General features: G+C 39.6%; 1 protein-coding gene across 2 annotated transcripts in view; it reads right to left on the bottom strand.

Annotated features, from left to right (window-relative positions):
* LOC122776356 (guanine nucleotide-binding protein G(o) subunit alpha) overlaps positions 1 to 18,336 on the bottom strand; it is an 86,736-nt gene that overhangs the window by 59,408 nt on the left and 8,992 nt on the right. For both annotated transcript variants that reach the window (XM_044036849.1, XM_044036847.1), the window contains exon 3: positions 3,631 to 3,772. In XM_044036849.1, the coding sequence (XP_043892784.1) occupies positions 3,631 to 3,772 (142 nt within the window). The remainder of the gene's footprint in view (positions 1 to 3,630; positions 3,773 to 18,336) is intronic.

Raw genomic sequence — 18,336 nt, 5'->3', positions numbered from 1 at the left:
TTTGAATAGGTGTCTATATGATCTTCATCTCTTCTGAACGTGAGTGAGACGCTCACGCGTCCTCTGGTTTCGTCGAGGGGAAGTCAGATGAAGAGTGTACTTTAAACACCGCTGGCGCTGGATTCTCTCTGTTTCTCATCTGCTGTCACATTCTCACCCTTTTTCTTAAATAATCAGGTTCTGTCCACTTTCATGCTTAACTCTGGTGCAGTATAATGGCACCACTAAGGTAGACTCCACCTGGTACCTGGTGGGTTTTTTTTTGGTATCTGCACTGGCGAGGTTCCAAGCGAAAGGAGCCGATACTAAAATGTGACGTCGACAAACTGCCGGCCACTGATTGGTCAGAGTGTGCCGAACAATGGCGAACCGCAGATCAGTTAAAGAGACTTCAAAATCCTGAAAACATGCGTTAATCTTCAATATTTAACAGAGCAGTCTGGCGTATATAGTGACAACTCACAATCACAACTGATTCTAATGATTCAGCACACCAAACAGAACTGCTTTGGCCATCACTAGTTTGTGTAAATGTGTTGCGTGTAGTCAAAATGCAAGCCTGTACCAGGTCGTAACATACTGTACCAAACGAGACGAACCATGATGGAAACACAGCACCTTTTTATTTTCACCTTTCTTTATATTTTCCCCTTTCCTTCTTCCTTCACTTCCATCACACCTTTTTTTAGCACTATTACACAACGACATTTTAAATTCAGTGATGACGAGGCGACGATGGACTTACTACAGCGGTACACAAAGCTTGAAAAATCACCTGAATGTTATAAGCAAATTGTTTAATTTTAATCAAAAAAAAGAGAAGAGGATGACTATTCCTAAAGGCACATTACCTGTGACACATCACTGACAATCAACTCACCCACCTACACCCACACACACACACACACACAGTGCAATTTCAAATAAATGATTCTATAGAAACAATAACCTCTCATCATGCCTCAGGCCCCTCCTTTATCTCTGACCACAAATCCAATAGCAAGACATATTAAACACACACACACACTGACACCACATCCTGATCAATACGTGTTATGTGTATTTCAACCTTCTTCTCTCAGTATCTGTAGTTTCTTTGTGATTAAAAATATATACAGTGCCTTTGGAAAAGTTTGAGGCTAATGTCTAGAGAAGACGGTGAGGCTGGTTTTTAAAACTTTTATTGGTTTTAAGATTAGGCTAGAACTGAGTTTACTTTGGGATTATGTTAAGGGTTAAGGTTAGGCATTTAGCTGTGATGGTTGTGATGAGTGTCCTCACCAGAATGCTATATATTTAGGTTATTGAGACTCATTTGAGAGTTATTGAGAGGTCAGTCAGGTTTTCTGACCGCTCTTTTAATATATGGGCTATACTTCATATTCCTATCATAACAACTCCAACAGCCTGAATTTCTTTTGAGAACTTGGTGAGAGCAGTGTACTTAACCTCTCTACATTTCTCTGTACTGAGATAGAACTGATACTCTTCTGCGGATTAGACTCATAATCCTCAATTAGCGTATCGTATGCACCTAGAGGAATTACAAAGATAAGTAACTTTGGATTAAGGCATTTCGGCACGAAGATGACATCTGAGTTAGTGGCAGTGTGCGGTGCAAACCAAGGTAGAGGTTTTCATGAGACTGGAGATAACGCATGTTGACCTCCTCTGGCTGAGGGCAGTGAAAGCACCCAACATTTCCAGAGTTTCCAATACATTAGTCAATACGTGGTGATATAATCCACACTGACTAAAATAATTTAACATAAATTGGCATGATTAAATCTCTTGATCAAAGGTACGTGGTACCTAGCCAAGAAATAGAAATGCCCAAATTGTATGCCCAGGTCCGTGAGCAAGGAGAGAAAGAACTCTGACCTGATCTGAGTCAGAACCGATGTAAAAACATTCAGAAATCTGTGTGGTGAAGAGCTGACGTTTATTACTAAATGCGACAAGAAGAAAAATATTGTACAAACAATATAAAACCAATATTTTCAGGATAGTATTTGGAGGCGTTAAAACAATAACTGACTTCCAGCTATGTCAGCTTGGGCTGTAATACCGTATTACTCATGTTGACCCCAAATTTATCGCTGTAAATTCTGATGGATGAAAACACGTGGGCTTTTCTTTATAAGTGTGGGTAGTGAATGCTAATGTCTCACTGTCCTTCAGCTCTCCACAGCAAAGAGCTGAACCACAGGGACAAGCCAAAGAGCACGATAACTATGACAGGTTTGTTTTAATAGATCCTAAAGAGATGGATGTCAGAGCGATGGGAGATATCGTTGCCGTTCTCAGAAACACTTAAACTGAGCTGATACAAGAACTCCTGGTACTTTGGGTGAAAGACAGTGACTCTGTCTAAAGCACACTGTGCCCTCTGACTGAACCCCATCAGCTCTCATGGCATTCATCCAGAGGTGGCTTGCTTCAACATGGACTGGAGGCACTTGAGAGCATTGATATTAACAACGAAGCATCGTTGTTAATGACATTTATTGTATTAATATATTATAAAGAGACCTATGTCTCAAAAGCAGTGGTAGACATAGCTAAACTCAATATTTGATGGAAACCAAAATGACTTCATTCAGCCAGTTGTTATTTCTAGTAAAGTTAGGAGTATATTGACTCCTGGAACCTTCCATGTTGGCTAAATCCGCTTCATTTAGCTCAGAAATTAGACATTTCCATTTATGATGATGGTCTCAGGCCTGTGGAGACTAGCAACTAACAACTATTGTCATAGCCTATTAGTCAGTGAATATTACAACCATTAGTTGACTTATCGGATCACCTTTAAAACCAAGTTCAAATGTGCACATAGACAGCTTAAAAATGCATTGGACTGTTGTAGTATTTATCACGTTGTCTGAGTATACAGTGCCCTCCAAAAGTATTGGAACAGTGAGGCCAATTCCTTTATTTTAAAGACTTTTTTTTTATTTTTCCAAACTTTAAGACTTTTTATGATGAGTCAATGTCAAAAATAAAGGAATTGACCTCACTGTTCCAATACTTTTGGAGGGCACTGTACATGTGGAGGATTTATTGGCTGCGCACGGCCGACTAGATAGTGTGTATTGAATCAGTTTCCGACGAACAACAAGATGGATGGTGGCTGTGACTCGCATACGTACCTGCTGTACATGTTAATCATGATACAAATCAGATCAAGCACGGCTCTTGTGGTTGCCGCATTGTCTGAAGAAAGACCAGGTTGTTCCTTCTACTTATTTTGGTGTCTGCGGAGAACACCAAGTCTGATTCCAGTCTGACTAAGCAGTAATGAGACTATGAATCACTTTATCCAGGTATGTTAGTCCGACGAGCTCAATATTAATTAGAGTAACTTGTTTACATTAAGCAAACCAAATTAATGTCTTCGTCTGAGTAATGCACTGAGTGACAATGACTGACACAAACAAGCTTGACTGTCGCCCCGAGGCCGGTCACAAAACCAAAGCATCTGTTAACATGTTCGTCACTTTCAGAAGAGAAAGCGAGAAAAGAAGAATGACGTGCTATGACCTAACTTACAATTAAATTGTCAACAATCTTTTCAACGTATATTACTTGACTGCATATGTGTGACAGCCACATCGAGAAAGGAGTGCTGACCTTGCGTTCCTTGTCTCCATACTCCAGCCCCAGTGTATCCATGGCACGGACGATGGCAGCCAGAGATTGGATAGTGTTGCTGTAAACAACAGGCTTGTACTGCTTAACGTCATCACCAGAGAAGCCGTCCTCGTGGATGATCCTAAACACACAGAGAAACACACACACAAACACACACACATCCGTGAGTTGTTTAAGGTTTTTTACCTTTGTAAACATAAACAGTAACACTGCAGCAAACCATTTCCCATTTCTGAGTCAGTAAACAGAGAAGTAAGAAAGGTCCAGATATGTTAGGAAGGTCATGTAAACAAAGAGTCTTAAAGATGGAAAATTGGGTAGTTTTAGAGAAACACAGCTGGTTGACGGAGGGTTGCAAAATAAAAGAAAGACAGGAGAGCAGGATGTGGGAGAAGAGGAGGAGAGGAGGTCCATAAACAGTGGGCTAGGCTGACATTTAGGCACACAGTGCTAGCAGCAGCCTATCCTGCTGTTTTAAATGTCATGCTATCTTTTAACACAACTAAGGACACACCAACAGACAGACAGACAGACAGACAGACAGACAGACAGACAGTGCAGATGGACAAAAAATGACGGAACAAAAGAGAGGAGACCAGAAAACATTCACACAGACAACATTTAAACTATTCAGGTTAAACAAGTCCACCGTATAGACAGGACTGTGGATCAAACCCAGCTCCTTTCTGAGAGGACAACTTAAAACAGCTTCATCCATCACTAACATACAGTCCATTCATCTCATCCTGCATCACGCGCTGTCCTTTTATAACCTCCTGACTCAGCACAGACATTAGTCGATGGGCACACCACCCACTAATGTCTATGGTGAGGAGAAATACTGTTTACTCACCTACCTTATTATACCCATCTTGATCTTAAAGCAAGCAAGGCTGCTGACGCTTGATGCTAATGAATTACTGTAAAAGCTCTTCTGTCAGAGGCATAAAAAAGCACACACACACACATACACAATCTCACTTTTAAACAGATTCATCTTAAATATCACAAATTCAGTCTGTCAAGAGTGAAACTCAAAGGTTTCTAATTTACCGATGAGTAAATACATGCAAAAATCTACATCTGTCCAATTTTTAGCAACAATGATCATATTGTGATATATTTTACTGATTAATGATATATTTTACTGAGCAGATGCAGTTCGCATCTGCTCAGTAAAATATGAGAGGACAAATACTCGGTGATATTTGCAGAGTAGACCAGAATATTTATACCACGATTAACTTGTGTAGATAATACATGTGGAAGAGAGCCCAGCACTATCTTAAAATGTACTGAAATACATTTACATGCAACTATTCAAGAACATAACTTTTCTATTTCTACATTCATCTTGATGATGAATTGTAAATGTAAAATATTAAAATAAATGTAAAGCAAATTGACCACAAGCACACCTCTGATGCGGCACCGAAGTTTATAAATATTCAGCATCTTTATTGTCCCCACATAGATCAGTGTTGCAATTGTGAAGGTGACATTTAACCTGTTTTCTTCTACATCATCGCACAACCACACACTGTACACTCGGGGTGAGAATCACAGGGTACCTCACGATATCAATAATATCACGATACAGCGACTCTGTAATTATCAATACATTGCAAGACAAGCATATAGCGATACATCACGATATCTGTCTAACTGAAGGAAACAAAATGTTAACGTGAACAGTTAAAAGTGCAGGATTTCTCTATTTATTCACAACATAGAGAACAACACCGTTATCCCGCTGTACACGCTCTCTTCTTTGGCCAGGTAACTTACACACAAGTTTCTTTCATTCATTTGAACAGCCACACCATGAGGAGACATGAAGTAGTGATGTCTGGTGAGTGAACCTGGCAGAGACTGTTTACTTTAGATTGCCTTCATTTATTAATTAGAATATCGATATTTGCCCTGATGTATCAATTATCGTACTGCGTGAGGACGGACGACGATATAACAAACAAGGGAAACATTAACCTAAATATCAACTTAACTTCTTTCTTGCACGAAATTTTGTTTAAAATTCAGAAACTTTTAAGGACTTCAAGGACCTGTGGAAATCCTGCTCCTGTGCCTGGTTTGTGTGTGTTCACTCTTGGTGTGTAACAAGTACGGGTTAAATGCAGAGGTGAAACTCACTATCACTAAATTGGAGTGTGTAGAAATAAAAACGAATTGTAATTCCGTTTCTCTGCCTCCATGACACCTCAGCAGCGGTTGATATGTAGTTGGTAAACAGGCAGAGGAGTTCTGAAGCACACAAGTCTGTTGACAACTGAGGAAGTCATTTAACGTAACTTTATTTGTGCGCGTCGGTGCATTTGTGGTCTTGAGGACAACAAAGTCCTGCACGGTGTAACGTTTCAGATCAATCAGGCAACCTGCCAGTCCTTTATAAAAATACACCAGGCTTCTATTTACATGACTGACTTTCACACGAGACAGACAGACAGACAGATTAATGGTTTAACTTTATTGTTACAGTATCTGTTTGATGCAGCTGGAGTTTAAAGCCAGAGTGCTGCTTCGCTGCAGGGCACTCACAGTATATCTGTAGCACTCTGTGTGCTAACCGTACCTTTAATCTTCACTCTCCTCTCTCTCTTAATGACCTGTCAACCTGACACTCCTTCTGAAAGGCTTCCTACCATCTTTTGTTGCGCCACAGAGGTTAAACGAGGACGGGCGTCCAATTAGGAGAACTGGATCTACCGTAGCTCTTATGTTTTGCGAACTCATCCGTCCGCTCCAACCTCCTCCTCCTAACATGCGCTCATATAAAGGGCAAATCCATTGATCATTTTATCCATTAATCAATTTGCTTTTTGCCCATTTACTGCAGGAAATTGAAAGAAATGTTAATTTAAAAATATTCTGTGAAATGTCACATCCTAAAACTAGGTTTTCCTATTAAAAAATAACCCAAATATTTTCTTATCAAATCAGTTACTGGTCGATTTGATGTCATGTGTCACGCATACAACCTGTCGCACAAATGAAGTCACAGCACATTTATTAGTGAATCCCAGAAAACCAGAAATCCAAGAATCCAGAAAATATTCACATTTGAGAAGCTGAAAAATCAGAAAGCTGGTTAAAAAACAAAACAAAATAACACTCAAATGAATTAACTGATTATCAGAATAGTTGTCGATTCATTTAGTAATCGATTAATAACGTGATGTGATTCCGCTCTGCTGCTACACAGAGCAATCAGTATTTATAGTGAGCTAAGTAGTACTTCATTAATGAAAGGTTTTTAGTAGATGAATGTGGAAGCACCTGCTGATATTGAAATGAACCAAATGGGCTTTATATCATTAAAAGGATGTGAAATGTGTCAGTACACATCCTGTCAACCTGCTCTCATTTCTTCAGTTCTACATAATGGTGTCGTGCAAAAAAAGGAACAATATGGATTGGAAAAATATGCTCTACAGTCAATGCATATTTTAGGAAATAGCTTGTTAAACTTAAAGGGAACTGTAACTCCTACATATGATCTTTAAAGAGTTTAAGTGGAAGTCTGTGTGCAGTGTTGACGGATAAACATTAGTGTTGGTGCAAGTGTTATTATTAGAAATATAACAAACCTGCTTTTCCTGTGTGTGTACGTGTGTGTGTGTTGGGCTGGCGTGTGCTTTCATGCAAGAGGACCTTTTCTCATTACCCACTCTCTGAGCCCTGCTGTCGGCAAAGAGAGAGCAGCGTGTGTGTGTGTGTGTGTAATATCCCATAGCTTTGGCACAATTTGCACGGTGACCTGAAACATCGCTTCGTTTCTCAACGTGCCAAACAGATGGACAGAGAGACAGACATATGGGGCAATTTAACTAAGATATTATACCGCAGTATCCTTGTACGGCTGCCACTTTGGTCAAATGGCAGGTGTTTAGTGTGTGTAATGACAGAAATCAAACCACTCAAGGGTCACACAAAAATGATCGGCATATGCTCTATTGCAATTACCTGTAAACATGTAATAGCCAATTTATATTCTAATAGGGATGATGGCACTTTTTTTTTACTAGATACTAGTACTTAATAATGTTATTACTGACAAAAACAGACAAGCAAATAAATAAACACCAGAGCACTAAACAAAATAAACATGTATAATTAAATAATACGGTATATAATGTAATTACTGGCTGTTGTTGCTTTGGAGTTGTGTTGTGATCACATTGATACCCAATAATAGTATTGGATGGTGTGTCCCTAATTTTAATTGATCATAATTTTGAGTATTTCTGAAAATTTTCTCAAAGTCTCAAATATGACAACAGTCATGTGCTCATCTCAACACTGAAACCAACTGTGCTTCCTGTCATCACTCCTTCACTTCACAGTGGCCATTAAGATATTCCTTCTTCAGAGGTTTCAGTGTATGTGACGTGAACGGGGGACAAAATCCACAAAGTCCTCAAAAAAACATTCCACATTAAAATCTGTCATCTCAACACGGTAACACTGTCTGTAGTATATCTGCCGTGATTAGCTGAACTATGTAATGAAAAGCACTTAGGAATGGAAACTCTTTGTGAAAAGAATGAAGAGTAATGATTAGAGTAAGAGAAACCTGTGTCAGTACTAATGTGGACACCAAAGGTCTTTCTCGAGGTCTCGTACATTTTTTTTTATAAATGTATATGAGGGAATTATGCTGTGTTTCCATCATGGTGTGGTTCGGTTTGGAATGGTAAAGCCCTGGGTCAGCCATATACTGTATATAAAGAATGGAACTGTAGGGGCTGGTTATTTTGGTATGGAATGGAAAGCACAAAAAAAAACAAAAAAACCTACCCTACCGAATCAAACCTTGTTCTGCAATGCAGCAGTCAACAATCATCAGATGAAACAATGACCAGCCCCGGCAGATATTACCATCAGACTACAGTACGTGTTGCACCAGCATCAGCTCACCCGCTCACCCACAGATTACAGGCGATTATGTCATGACAACCATTCTTACCGTAATGGTTCCTGTAGGACCTGGTGTGAAACACTGACCCTTTAAAAAACTGCCCTGTAACATACGTGTGATGAATTTGCTTTTTTCTACACACCATCCACAAAACATAGCGTGGGTCCTTTGACATAAACGGCCCTGACAACAAAGATTTAACTGTTGAAAGCTGAACAAGAGTCCTGAGTTCACCTGAACTGTGTGTGAAGGTGACTTCGGACGCCTGTCGACGGAATGACAATGAATAAAGCGGCATCATTTATATTCTATACTGTATGGTCTAAAGACAAGAACACACACACATGCCCTTGTTCTCAAAAGCACAAAGCGTTTCTTAGCCCAACCTTAACCATCACAACTTCTAACCCAACCCCTTAATCAAAAGCTGACCTAAACCCAAACCCTAAAACCTAAAACTAGGTCTATAATCCTGTGAAGACCAGCCAGAATGCCCTCAAAAGAGCAAAACTCACACTCACACACACACACAAACACAGTGGCCTCTCTGCTCTCTGTCTCCCATTATCCCCCACACTCATATTTTTATCCTCACACCTACTCATGTGAACACAAAGCCTACACACTGCAATTAGGTTTTTATCTTTGTTTTGCATTGTTGCTAGCTACCACTGCTTATCCTCACACCCACACACACACACACAGAAGACCCTGGGAGGAGTTCTATATTGATATTCTGACCATACACTTACTTCGTGGTCTTTGACGAAAAAGCTCTTTGTCTTGATAAAGTGCACGCTGACCAGCTCCTGTCACCACTGCTGGACAGAGTTACTAACACGGCAGATGTGTGTGTGTGTGTGTGTGTGTGTTTAGTTAAGTGTCGGAGCAAGTGCAAAAAGAGTGAGGGAGAACGAGAGGATAACGGGAGTGAAGGCTGGTGATGGGAGTGAATGAGAGCATGAACGAAGAGGGAGATAGAGAGAAAAAAAGAAGCTATAAATAACTGAAGGTGTCAGTAATGCAGCCTTGACACACACACACAAATAGTGAAATGGAGGCATCAGCTGCTCTGCCATCCATCTCCACTCATGTACCGTCACAACTTGAGGTCAAGCAGCCACATCCTGAGCATGCATGTCCACCCATCCACCGACACACACACACACACACACACACTCAGCTCTGTATCTGTTCTTCTACAGAGAAAAAACTGAGGTCACTTGAGCTGTCAGTCAAGTCAGTCCACCAATTATTGAATGGATTTGGCAAAATAAGAGCAATTCACAAAATTATCTTCTGCTTTTTCACCCACCTCTCCTTCACTAACCTCCTCAACTTTCCCCTCATTTCTCTCCTCTCTCCTACCCCAACCGGTCGAGGCAGATATTTGTTGATTCTTTCCTGTTAAAATAGTTTTTTTTTTCTCTCCACTGTTGCCAAGTGTTTGCTCATATTGTGTTCCTGTTGGGTTTCTCTATAATAACTGTAAGTGTCTTATCAATTGGGATTTGAGATATGCTTCAATCCACTTCTTGTTGACATCAAATTCAAGTTCTTTTCAAGAACTTTCCAGGACCAAATCCCTCAAATTAAGCTTAAGATGAGAGGACAACTTGTAAGAGCCGCTTCGTCCATGGTGTCCACTTTTATTGATTTGCAGCACGCTCTGCACTTGGACAAGTGATTGTCCTTGGGATCTTGGTTAATGTCAGTCTCTGTCATATTCTTTGGTGACCCAGAGATATTAAAGGGACACATTTACCTAAATATCTACTGAACTTCTTTCTTGCACACAATTCAAGCACTTTCAAATGTCTATTTAGGGCTATTTCAATGTCCTTGACTTTTTTTTCAAATTCAAGGATTTCAATGACCCATGAGAACCCTGTTCAAAGGCCTCTTTTTATATTCTTATATACAGTCTACCTACATGTGTTTCATATCTATAACATTTCAAAAAACCAGCACTAATACAGATAAAAATCAAGAAATAATTGTCGTCTCCATAAACACATGTTGCATTGTACAGTACTGACGTATTCAATTTCAAGTAAGAAAGAAAATCTGTGTCCCTTCCACTAAAAACCCCTTTAAAATGCACTCTCTCTGTAATTCCAAAGTGGCAGGTAGATGAGGTGTCTCCGCTGGAGAGGAGTCGTCCTGGCTCCAGGTTCAGTCAGGTGCTGATGGAGGCTTCTCGTGCCAAGGGACACAGTCTGCTTCACTCTGGTTCAGCGGGGATGTTAAGAAGGGCTGCACACACATGGGCGTACAAATCCAGGCAGACAGGGGAGCAGAATAATTACAGCTCAGTATAACATCTAGGAAGACCTCATTAAATCTGTCTGCCATTATCTCTCTTTTTCACTGTCACATGTTATCTCTATCTCTATCTGCCTCCCTCCTCCAACAGGCCCATTTTTTCATCCCTTATTATTTGCATGTCCTCCTCTTCTCTCCCTCTCTCTGCTGATTTTTTTTTTACTTAACACATCACACTCGGTCTCAGTTAGTCTTTTCCACTTACTCACCCACGACTTCACTTTTGTCTTCAACCCTAATTATTTATTCCCTTATTTTATTCATCTTCTCTTGCTTCCTTTTCCTTTCCCATTTGCAATTAACTATTAACACAGTGTTGATGCAAAACACGCCGTTTACCCTCCCCGGTGACTGGTTTCTACAGGGACACACATATGCACGCGCACACACACACACACACACATACGGGTGCACAGGTGTCCACCTGGCAAAGCCTAGTGTGACAGTTGCAGAGTGCAGTGTCATTACCAAAGCCTAATTAACAGTTGGGTATAAACAGTTAAACCACACCCAAAACTTTGCCCTAAAGCCTTGTAATAAAGGTTTTATTCAGCATTATTATCATTATTATGATATGCGTGGGTCTCTTTGGACATGAACAAGTTTTGATTTTGATGTTGCGTTGGTCGGTTAACCGCCGGTCCTCTTCCCTGTGCGTCTTCTTTGTTTCACTTCCTGTCCCGTGTGTTTTCCCTAATTACTCACACCTGTTCCTAATTGTTTTCACCTGTGTCTCGTTATCTCACCTCCCTTTAGTAAACACACGCTCTCACACATGTTTCCCTATGTTCTTGGCCAGTTCCGCCCTCTCACCTGGTGTGTAAAGTTCTAGCACTGGCGGCTGGCTCTAATGATGCTAGATGCAGATGTAACACAGTACAAATACTTTGTTACTGTACTTAAGTACAAAATTCATGTATCTGTGCTTTACTTTGTTATTTGTAATTCTAGCAACTTTTACTCCACTGCATTTCCTCTAACTATCTTTGTTATTCCTTACAACTCTATTTATATAGCACTTTTCTAGTCTTGAGCTGCTTTACGCTACAGTTTGCCATTCACATGCTGCAACATGGGGTTAAGTGTCTTGCTCTAGGACACATACTAGCAGAGCCAGGAATTTAACCCACAACCTTCCAGTTGAAAGATGACTCGCCCAACCACTGAGCTATCATGGCTTAATCCTAACGCACTCGTTACCTTTTAAATAATTTTACTTCTAAAACTTAAGTATATACCAGAAAACTGCAGTTTCAGTCAAATCTATGCCTTTTACTGATGCTTTAAATGTACTGCATCTATTAAACCATAAGTTGTGATTATGCAATGCTATAATATCTTTGTTAGCTGTACAATTAATGGAGGATATTTAATAAGCCCTCTGGCAGCCCATAGCCCAGCGGAAGGGAAACTTGGCTTGTACCCAACAAAGTACCCAATCCCCATTACTCATTGTTAATTGGACACTCTAAATTGACCTCAGCCACAGGAAGGCCACATCTAGTATTCTCCTAGTGCTGTTCCCAAGCCTGGATAAATGCAAAAACAGCAACGACCAAACAAGTGTTAGGAATAAAACAACCTTCTGCATTTCAAGTTGTCTTCAAGTATAATTAAAGGAATCCGTCTTTTCCTGGAGCAGCCGATAAACATCGACATTATAGATTATATAAGGCAATGCTTGCTCTGTTACAGTCAATCCGAAACACTTTAGATTGATTGATGGAAGTGGTTTAATCAGGTCATCCCGGCTACAAGGTCAAACTATAATTTTGTCTTTCCTCTCTTCTCCTGACATGGAAGGTGAGGAAATACCAGTAATCTGTCAAGGATTTCTGGCTGTTGTAAACCTTACCAGCTGAATATCAACATAATGATATCAGAATTGTAGAAACTAACTTGAGAATGAAGGCCCAGCGGCCTGTGAAGTGAGCAAAAGTGGTGGCTGAGGCTGTTATGGTATCGATTTCTTCATTTCTTACCACAGAAATGTGGAAAGCCATCGATACTGCTACAAAAGCCACCATGCAGTAAACAAACTGCACCAACTTTCCCTGATGTACAATGTAAATAACCATGAATACACACATAGGTGTGAAATAAAAAAGCCAAACCAAGGTAACAGGAATAAAAACTATGACGAAATCTACTGACACTTTCACCAGGGTGGGACCAACTGGGAAGAGAACCAATCAGAAACCAATGTATTTTTTGCGAGGTACGGAGGTTAGGTCGATCTACCAGGATGGCAAACACGGAGGATGACACATGAGGAAAGTGGCAGAAATCATGATGTTAGGAAGAACTAGAAGAGACGACATATGGTCTCATTTCATGTACAACGTTATGTAAGACAAAACCCTTTGTAAATAATGCAGAGTAAAAAACCCACAACGAAACTGAAGCGACATTTGGAGGCGAGTCATTGAGAAATCCACGCAAAGGTTCGGTAAAGCGCACACACTATACGCTATTTTATCAGCACAGCTGTTGTTCTGTCGCTACATTTAAAATGTAGTGTAGTTTAACAAACTCATTTTGGTGCTGAAGATAATAGGTCCAAATGTAATGTTTCACTGCCTTCAAATTAAAAAAAACATGTGACAAAAACTAATTGTTAGTGTTAAAACAAATAAAACATGTTTCATATAAAAACAGTGAAATCTGTGTTGTAAATTCAAACCTTCACAATATATTAATTAATATTAAGATAGGATGATAGAGAAACATTTAAACAATACAAACAAACCCATACATCTACTGTAGATTCAGACTAAAACATCTCAGATGACTAAAATATGACTAAAACTAAATTATATTTTATTCTTTAACTAATAATAAATCAAATTTTGTTGTCAAAATTAACTCTGGACATAAAAATAAAGAAAAATTCCAATGCAGTTGGAAACATATAAAAGGATTGCTAAAAAACAGGAAAGAAAAGTTATTTACAGTGGTGAACCACTGTGCAATGGACAGCAATCATCTCCCTTGAGAGCACATGCAATTTTTTACTTTTTATTTTATTTTTTTGCGGTGATGCAACCGTGAGTTCGCTCATGCAGTGGGCGTGACAAGATGTCACAGCTGTGACAGACCAGGAAGTATCATAATGACAATTTTAAGCCAAAAAATTCAACCCAACTGAAAGACAAAAATCAACAATCCACACAGTATTTATTGTATCAGAGCTAAATAGATTGTGTAACATTTCTATTCTCCCTAATGTGTAACACAAACTCAAAAACATACAAACAAGCATTGATAGTGAGAACGCTCTTCAAAGCCAGCCACAGTCCTGTCAGCTGACTCGGTATCAGCTGAGTGCAGCCACCGTAACAAGACTCCATTGTCTCAGAGTACGATGAACTGACATGAAATCTGCTCCAACACTCACACAACCACACGCATATAAACACACGGGCAAAGATGAAGAAGAAAAAAAAACCTGGCTCTGTACAACACACACAAACACACTTTCACAAAATATCCTCCAACAAAGACTTTTTGTTCTTTTACATGATGTCCTGATTAGTGCACAGACCACACACACACACACACACACACACACGCCTAGTCTCATGCAAGTGAGCAGAAAGCATAGATGAAAAAGACAAAACAGCCTTTCATATAAGAGAACATTAAGTTGTATTATAAATGGGCAGCAGGTACAGTTGTAATGTAAAATACTACAACAACACACAGGTGACCAGTGTGCTTTACAAAAGAGCAAACAGCACAAAAACAAGACAAAATCAAAAAGAAAGAAAGAATAAAACTGTCCACTTCACTACTGGGTATTAAATGCCATCAAAAGCCAGAAGAAGACATTTTTGGTGACACGTGAATCAGAGGGGAGATGATTGCAGAGCCTGAGGGCGGCAACAGAAAGGGTTTGATCACTCCAGTCACTCACGTGGGCACTTCCAGCAAAAGCAAAAGCTGGCTGGATGAACTCAAAGCCCTGTAAAAAAATCCCTGTGCCCATGTAAAAAATCTCAGATAAATAAGATGTGGCAACCAAGGTCCCCAAGTGCTTTAAAAACAGACATTAAAAGTTTAAATTAATTCGAAAATGGACTGGAAACAAATGGAGAGAAAAGAGGATAGGTGTAATGCAAAAGACGGGCAGTTGCATTTTGCACAAGTTGAACGCGGCTAATGGCACTTTTCCATTATACACGTTCTAACTCTACTCGTTGTTTTTTCTTTTCCATTAGTGATAGTACCTGGTACCTACTGCTTATTTTAGTAGCTGCTTTGACGATGTTCCAAAGCGAGCTGAGACGACACTTAACAAATGTGACGTCAACAGACTGCCGGCAACTGATTGGTCAGAGTGTCAGACTGAGGAAGTACTGAACGAATGTTTTTAATGAACTGATTCTAATGATTCAGTACACCGAAAACAACTGCTTTGACCGTCTAGTTTGTGTCGCGTATAAAACGACATCATGGCAGTTTCATGCAGCCGTGATATGACGACCCCGCCCACATTGAGGAGCAACTATATTCAAAGAAAAAGAGAAGAGTCACGGAGAGCAGAGTAGTGCTAGAACTTTATAATGAAAAAGCGCCATAAGAGAGCACTGGGAGATGCCCACTGCATTGCAGTAATCGAGTCTGAGACACTGATTAGAAGTAGATATAAGGAAAAGTACATGAACGTGAAGCCCAGCAAAGAGTCTCAAGAATTGTATTAAAAGCATAGAGTAGTGGTTCTCAAACCTTTTTATACCAAATACCACCTGAGAAAATATTGAGCTCTTGGAATAACCCAATTATCACCAACATTAAAACACAGTGTTGGAAATAAGTTGAGCAAAGTCGGCTGCAGACATTTCACAGGAGGCAAATTTAATTCCCAATAAGATCATTTACTCTCTTATCATCCTCCTCCTCTTCCTCACAAACACTTCAGACACTGGTATAGTGACATTAGATTAAGATGGAGCTGATAGATAAGGCGACTTTAATTATTATTTAATCAAAATTCCTCAGCTCCACTCCGATCACATTCCCTGTTATATGCAGTAACACAGTATTTCTAATTTTCCACCAAGTACCACCAGAGCAAGCTCACGTACCACATACCACAGTTTGAATTACATGAGAAAAATAACATATCTCTCACTTTGTCTAACTCCACTGTCACTCACAACCACGTCTGGTGCATGTGTGAGGAAGAGAAGGACGAAGAAGCTCCAAGTGGAAGTGGTTTTTAGACTAAACAGTGCCAATTCTTTAATCTAGATATATATACAGTAGATGGATATGTTGCTTATTAGCCAGAATATACTTGAATGTGATTTTCTTTTAATACATCCTGCCCAGCCCTACTTCTACGTGACAACAGTAAAAGATTTTCAAACAAAACCTTTTACGAAGCATTTAGCTCGACCTGTCAACCCCGCGTCTCACCCGGTGTCAGCTACTACTGGCTCCAATTTCCACCCACCACTCTCAAAGGATAAGCTGGTAAATAATGGATGAATGGATGGACAGAGAGAAAATTGTAGGATCGTAGGACAGACAGACAGACAGACAGACAGTATTTAGCAATTTATTATTGATATATTCAATCACAAGACTCCATCGTTTCTCCTGAGATAAGTGTGGAGGAGAAAAAAAGCAAGCCTTTTCTATTCTGGGTGGGTGAAACATGACTTAAATTATTATTATTACTGTACAGTCCTGCATTAAAGATGTAAAGTGAAGGTTACACCATTGTCTGTAGGAAGCTGACACTTTACTCCATTAGTATCCAACTGCATGAGCTTCATGTTCTCCAATAATCAATTGTTGTTGACAGAACATTAAATGTGCTACAAATGATAAATATAATAGTTGTGTCAAGACATTTAATTTAGACACATCTATGTCACCCACCTCCAACAGCTTCCACCAGCCTGGAGCAAGAATGTGGAAAATTATGAAGATTTTTACACTTTATGACATAAGTAAAATGTACATTTTTTGCTATTGGGAGTTTAAGCTATGGATGCATCCTTGAGGATAAAATAACATTTGTTTTGGAATATTTAAAGTAATCGTCTACAACATTTCTTAGTCCAGTGTTATTTGGCATTTGATAGGAGGAAAGGAAAGATTCTCCAGAAGCAAATAAACATGATATAACCATCAATTTTATTCCAGATTACTGAACTTTAAATTTAAAGCCGCATATTATTCTGCCTCTGTTTACTCTTCTTGAACAAAAAACATGTAGCATTATTTATATGTTGTGTATTTCATCTACTATCACACTTGACTGAGAGAGTGTTTATGTGTATACAGCGGCAGCACACGGGTGGACAGGAACACAAAGCATTGTATTTTCAGCCTCGCTTTACTAGCGCAATGTTGCTTTTGTCCCTGTCTGTCTTGACATACAACAAATGACTTCCTGTGTGCAGAGGCGAACAACACAAGATCTAAACATCACTGTGCCGACAAACTTTACTCTCTTTTACTTTTTCATTCTTGAAATGTTTTCCGGAAATGCAATCCCATGGTTCTCAAACTGTGATATGTGTACCACCAGTGGTATGCAAGCATCCTTTGGTGGTACTAAATCTGAAATACTGTTCTACTGCATAAATCTGGGTATGGTGCTCAGAGTGGAGCTGAGGGAGTGTATAGAAAATGAAGCCAAAAAAAATGAGTTAAATAATAATAATTAGAGTCACCTTATCTCGCTCCATCTTCATCTAATTTCATTATTCCAGTGTGTGAAGTATATGTGAGGTAGAGGAGGATGATGAGAGAGCAAATTATCTTATTGGGAATAAATCTGCTTCCTGTGAAAAGTCTGTAGTTGAAAATGGTGTTACTTGGTACTGCTGTAGTACACAACCAGGCCTGTATGTGGTGCTGTAACGCTGCCACAAACACACAACGAAAACAGCAAAGATGCACATAGCTTACACTAAAGCCAGACAATAAAAGTCAACATAAAGTGAATTAAATCCAAAACACAGGAGGAAGAAGATGATAACGAAGAAAGTGACGGTGAATAAAAGAGCTGAGAGATGGGCGGGGTTATGACAAAGTCATGTGGTATTTTGATATTTTTCCACCCGTTTTCCTAAAATAGCATTTTAGTGATGCTAAAACGTGGATAAAAAGCCAAAACAATCATGTGTACGGGCCCTTAACCAGCCCTGTGTGAACTCATAACAGACTTTTGAAGTTGCTCCCTACAATTTGAAAGGGATCCAGCCTCCTATTTACAAGATGCAAATGGGATTCTAACACTGAACACACACACACACACACACTGAGAGAAGGCTGCACGTGAGCACTGGCTAACACATGCAAACACAGTTATCATGGTGTCTTGCTGTTATTCCAGTGCTCACTGAGACAGCCAATCAAATCACCCCGGCGATGAGCGCGCCCAGGGCTATTTTTAACCAATGAAG

The sequence above is a fragment of the Solea senegalensis genome, linkage group LG10, assembly GCF_019176455.1.
Source record: "Solea senegalensis isolate Sse05_10M linkage group LG10, IFAPA_SoseM_1, whole genome shotgun sequence".
Taxonomy (NCBI): domain Eukaryota; kingdom Metazoa; phylum Chordata; class Actinopteri; order Pleuronectiformes; family Soleidae; genus Solea; species Solea senegalensis.
This window is presented reverse-complemented; position numbering and strand designations above follow the sequence as displayed.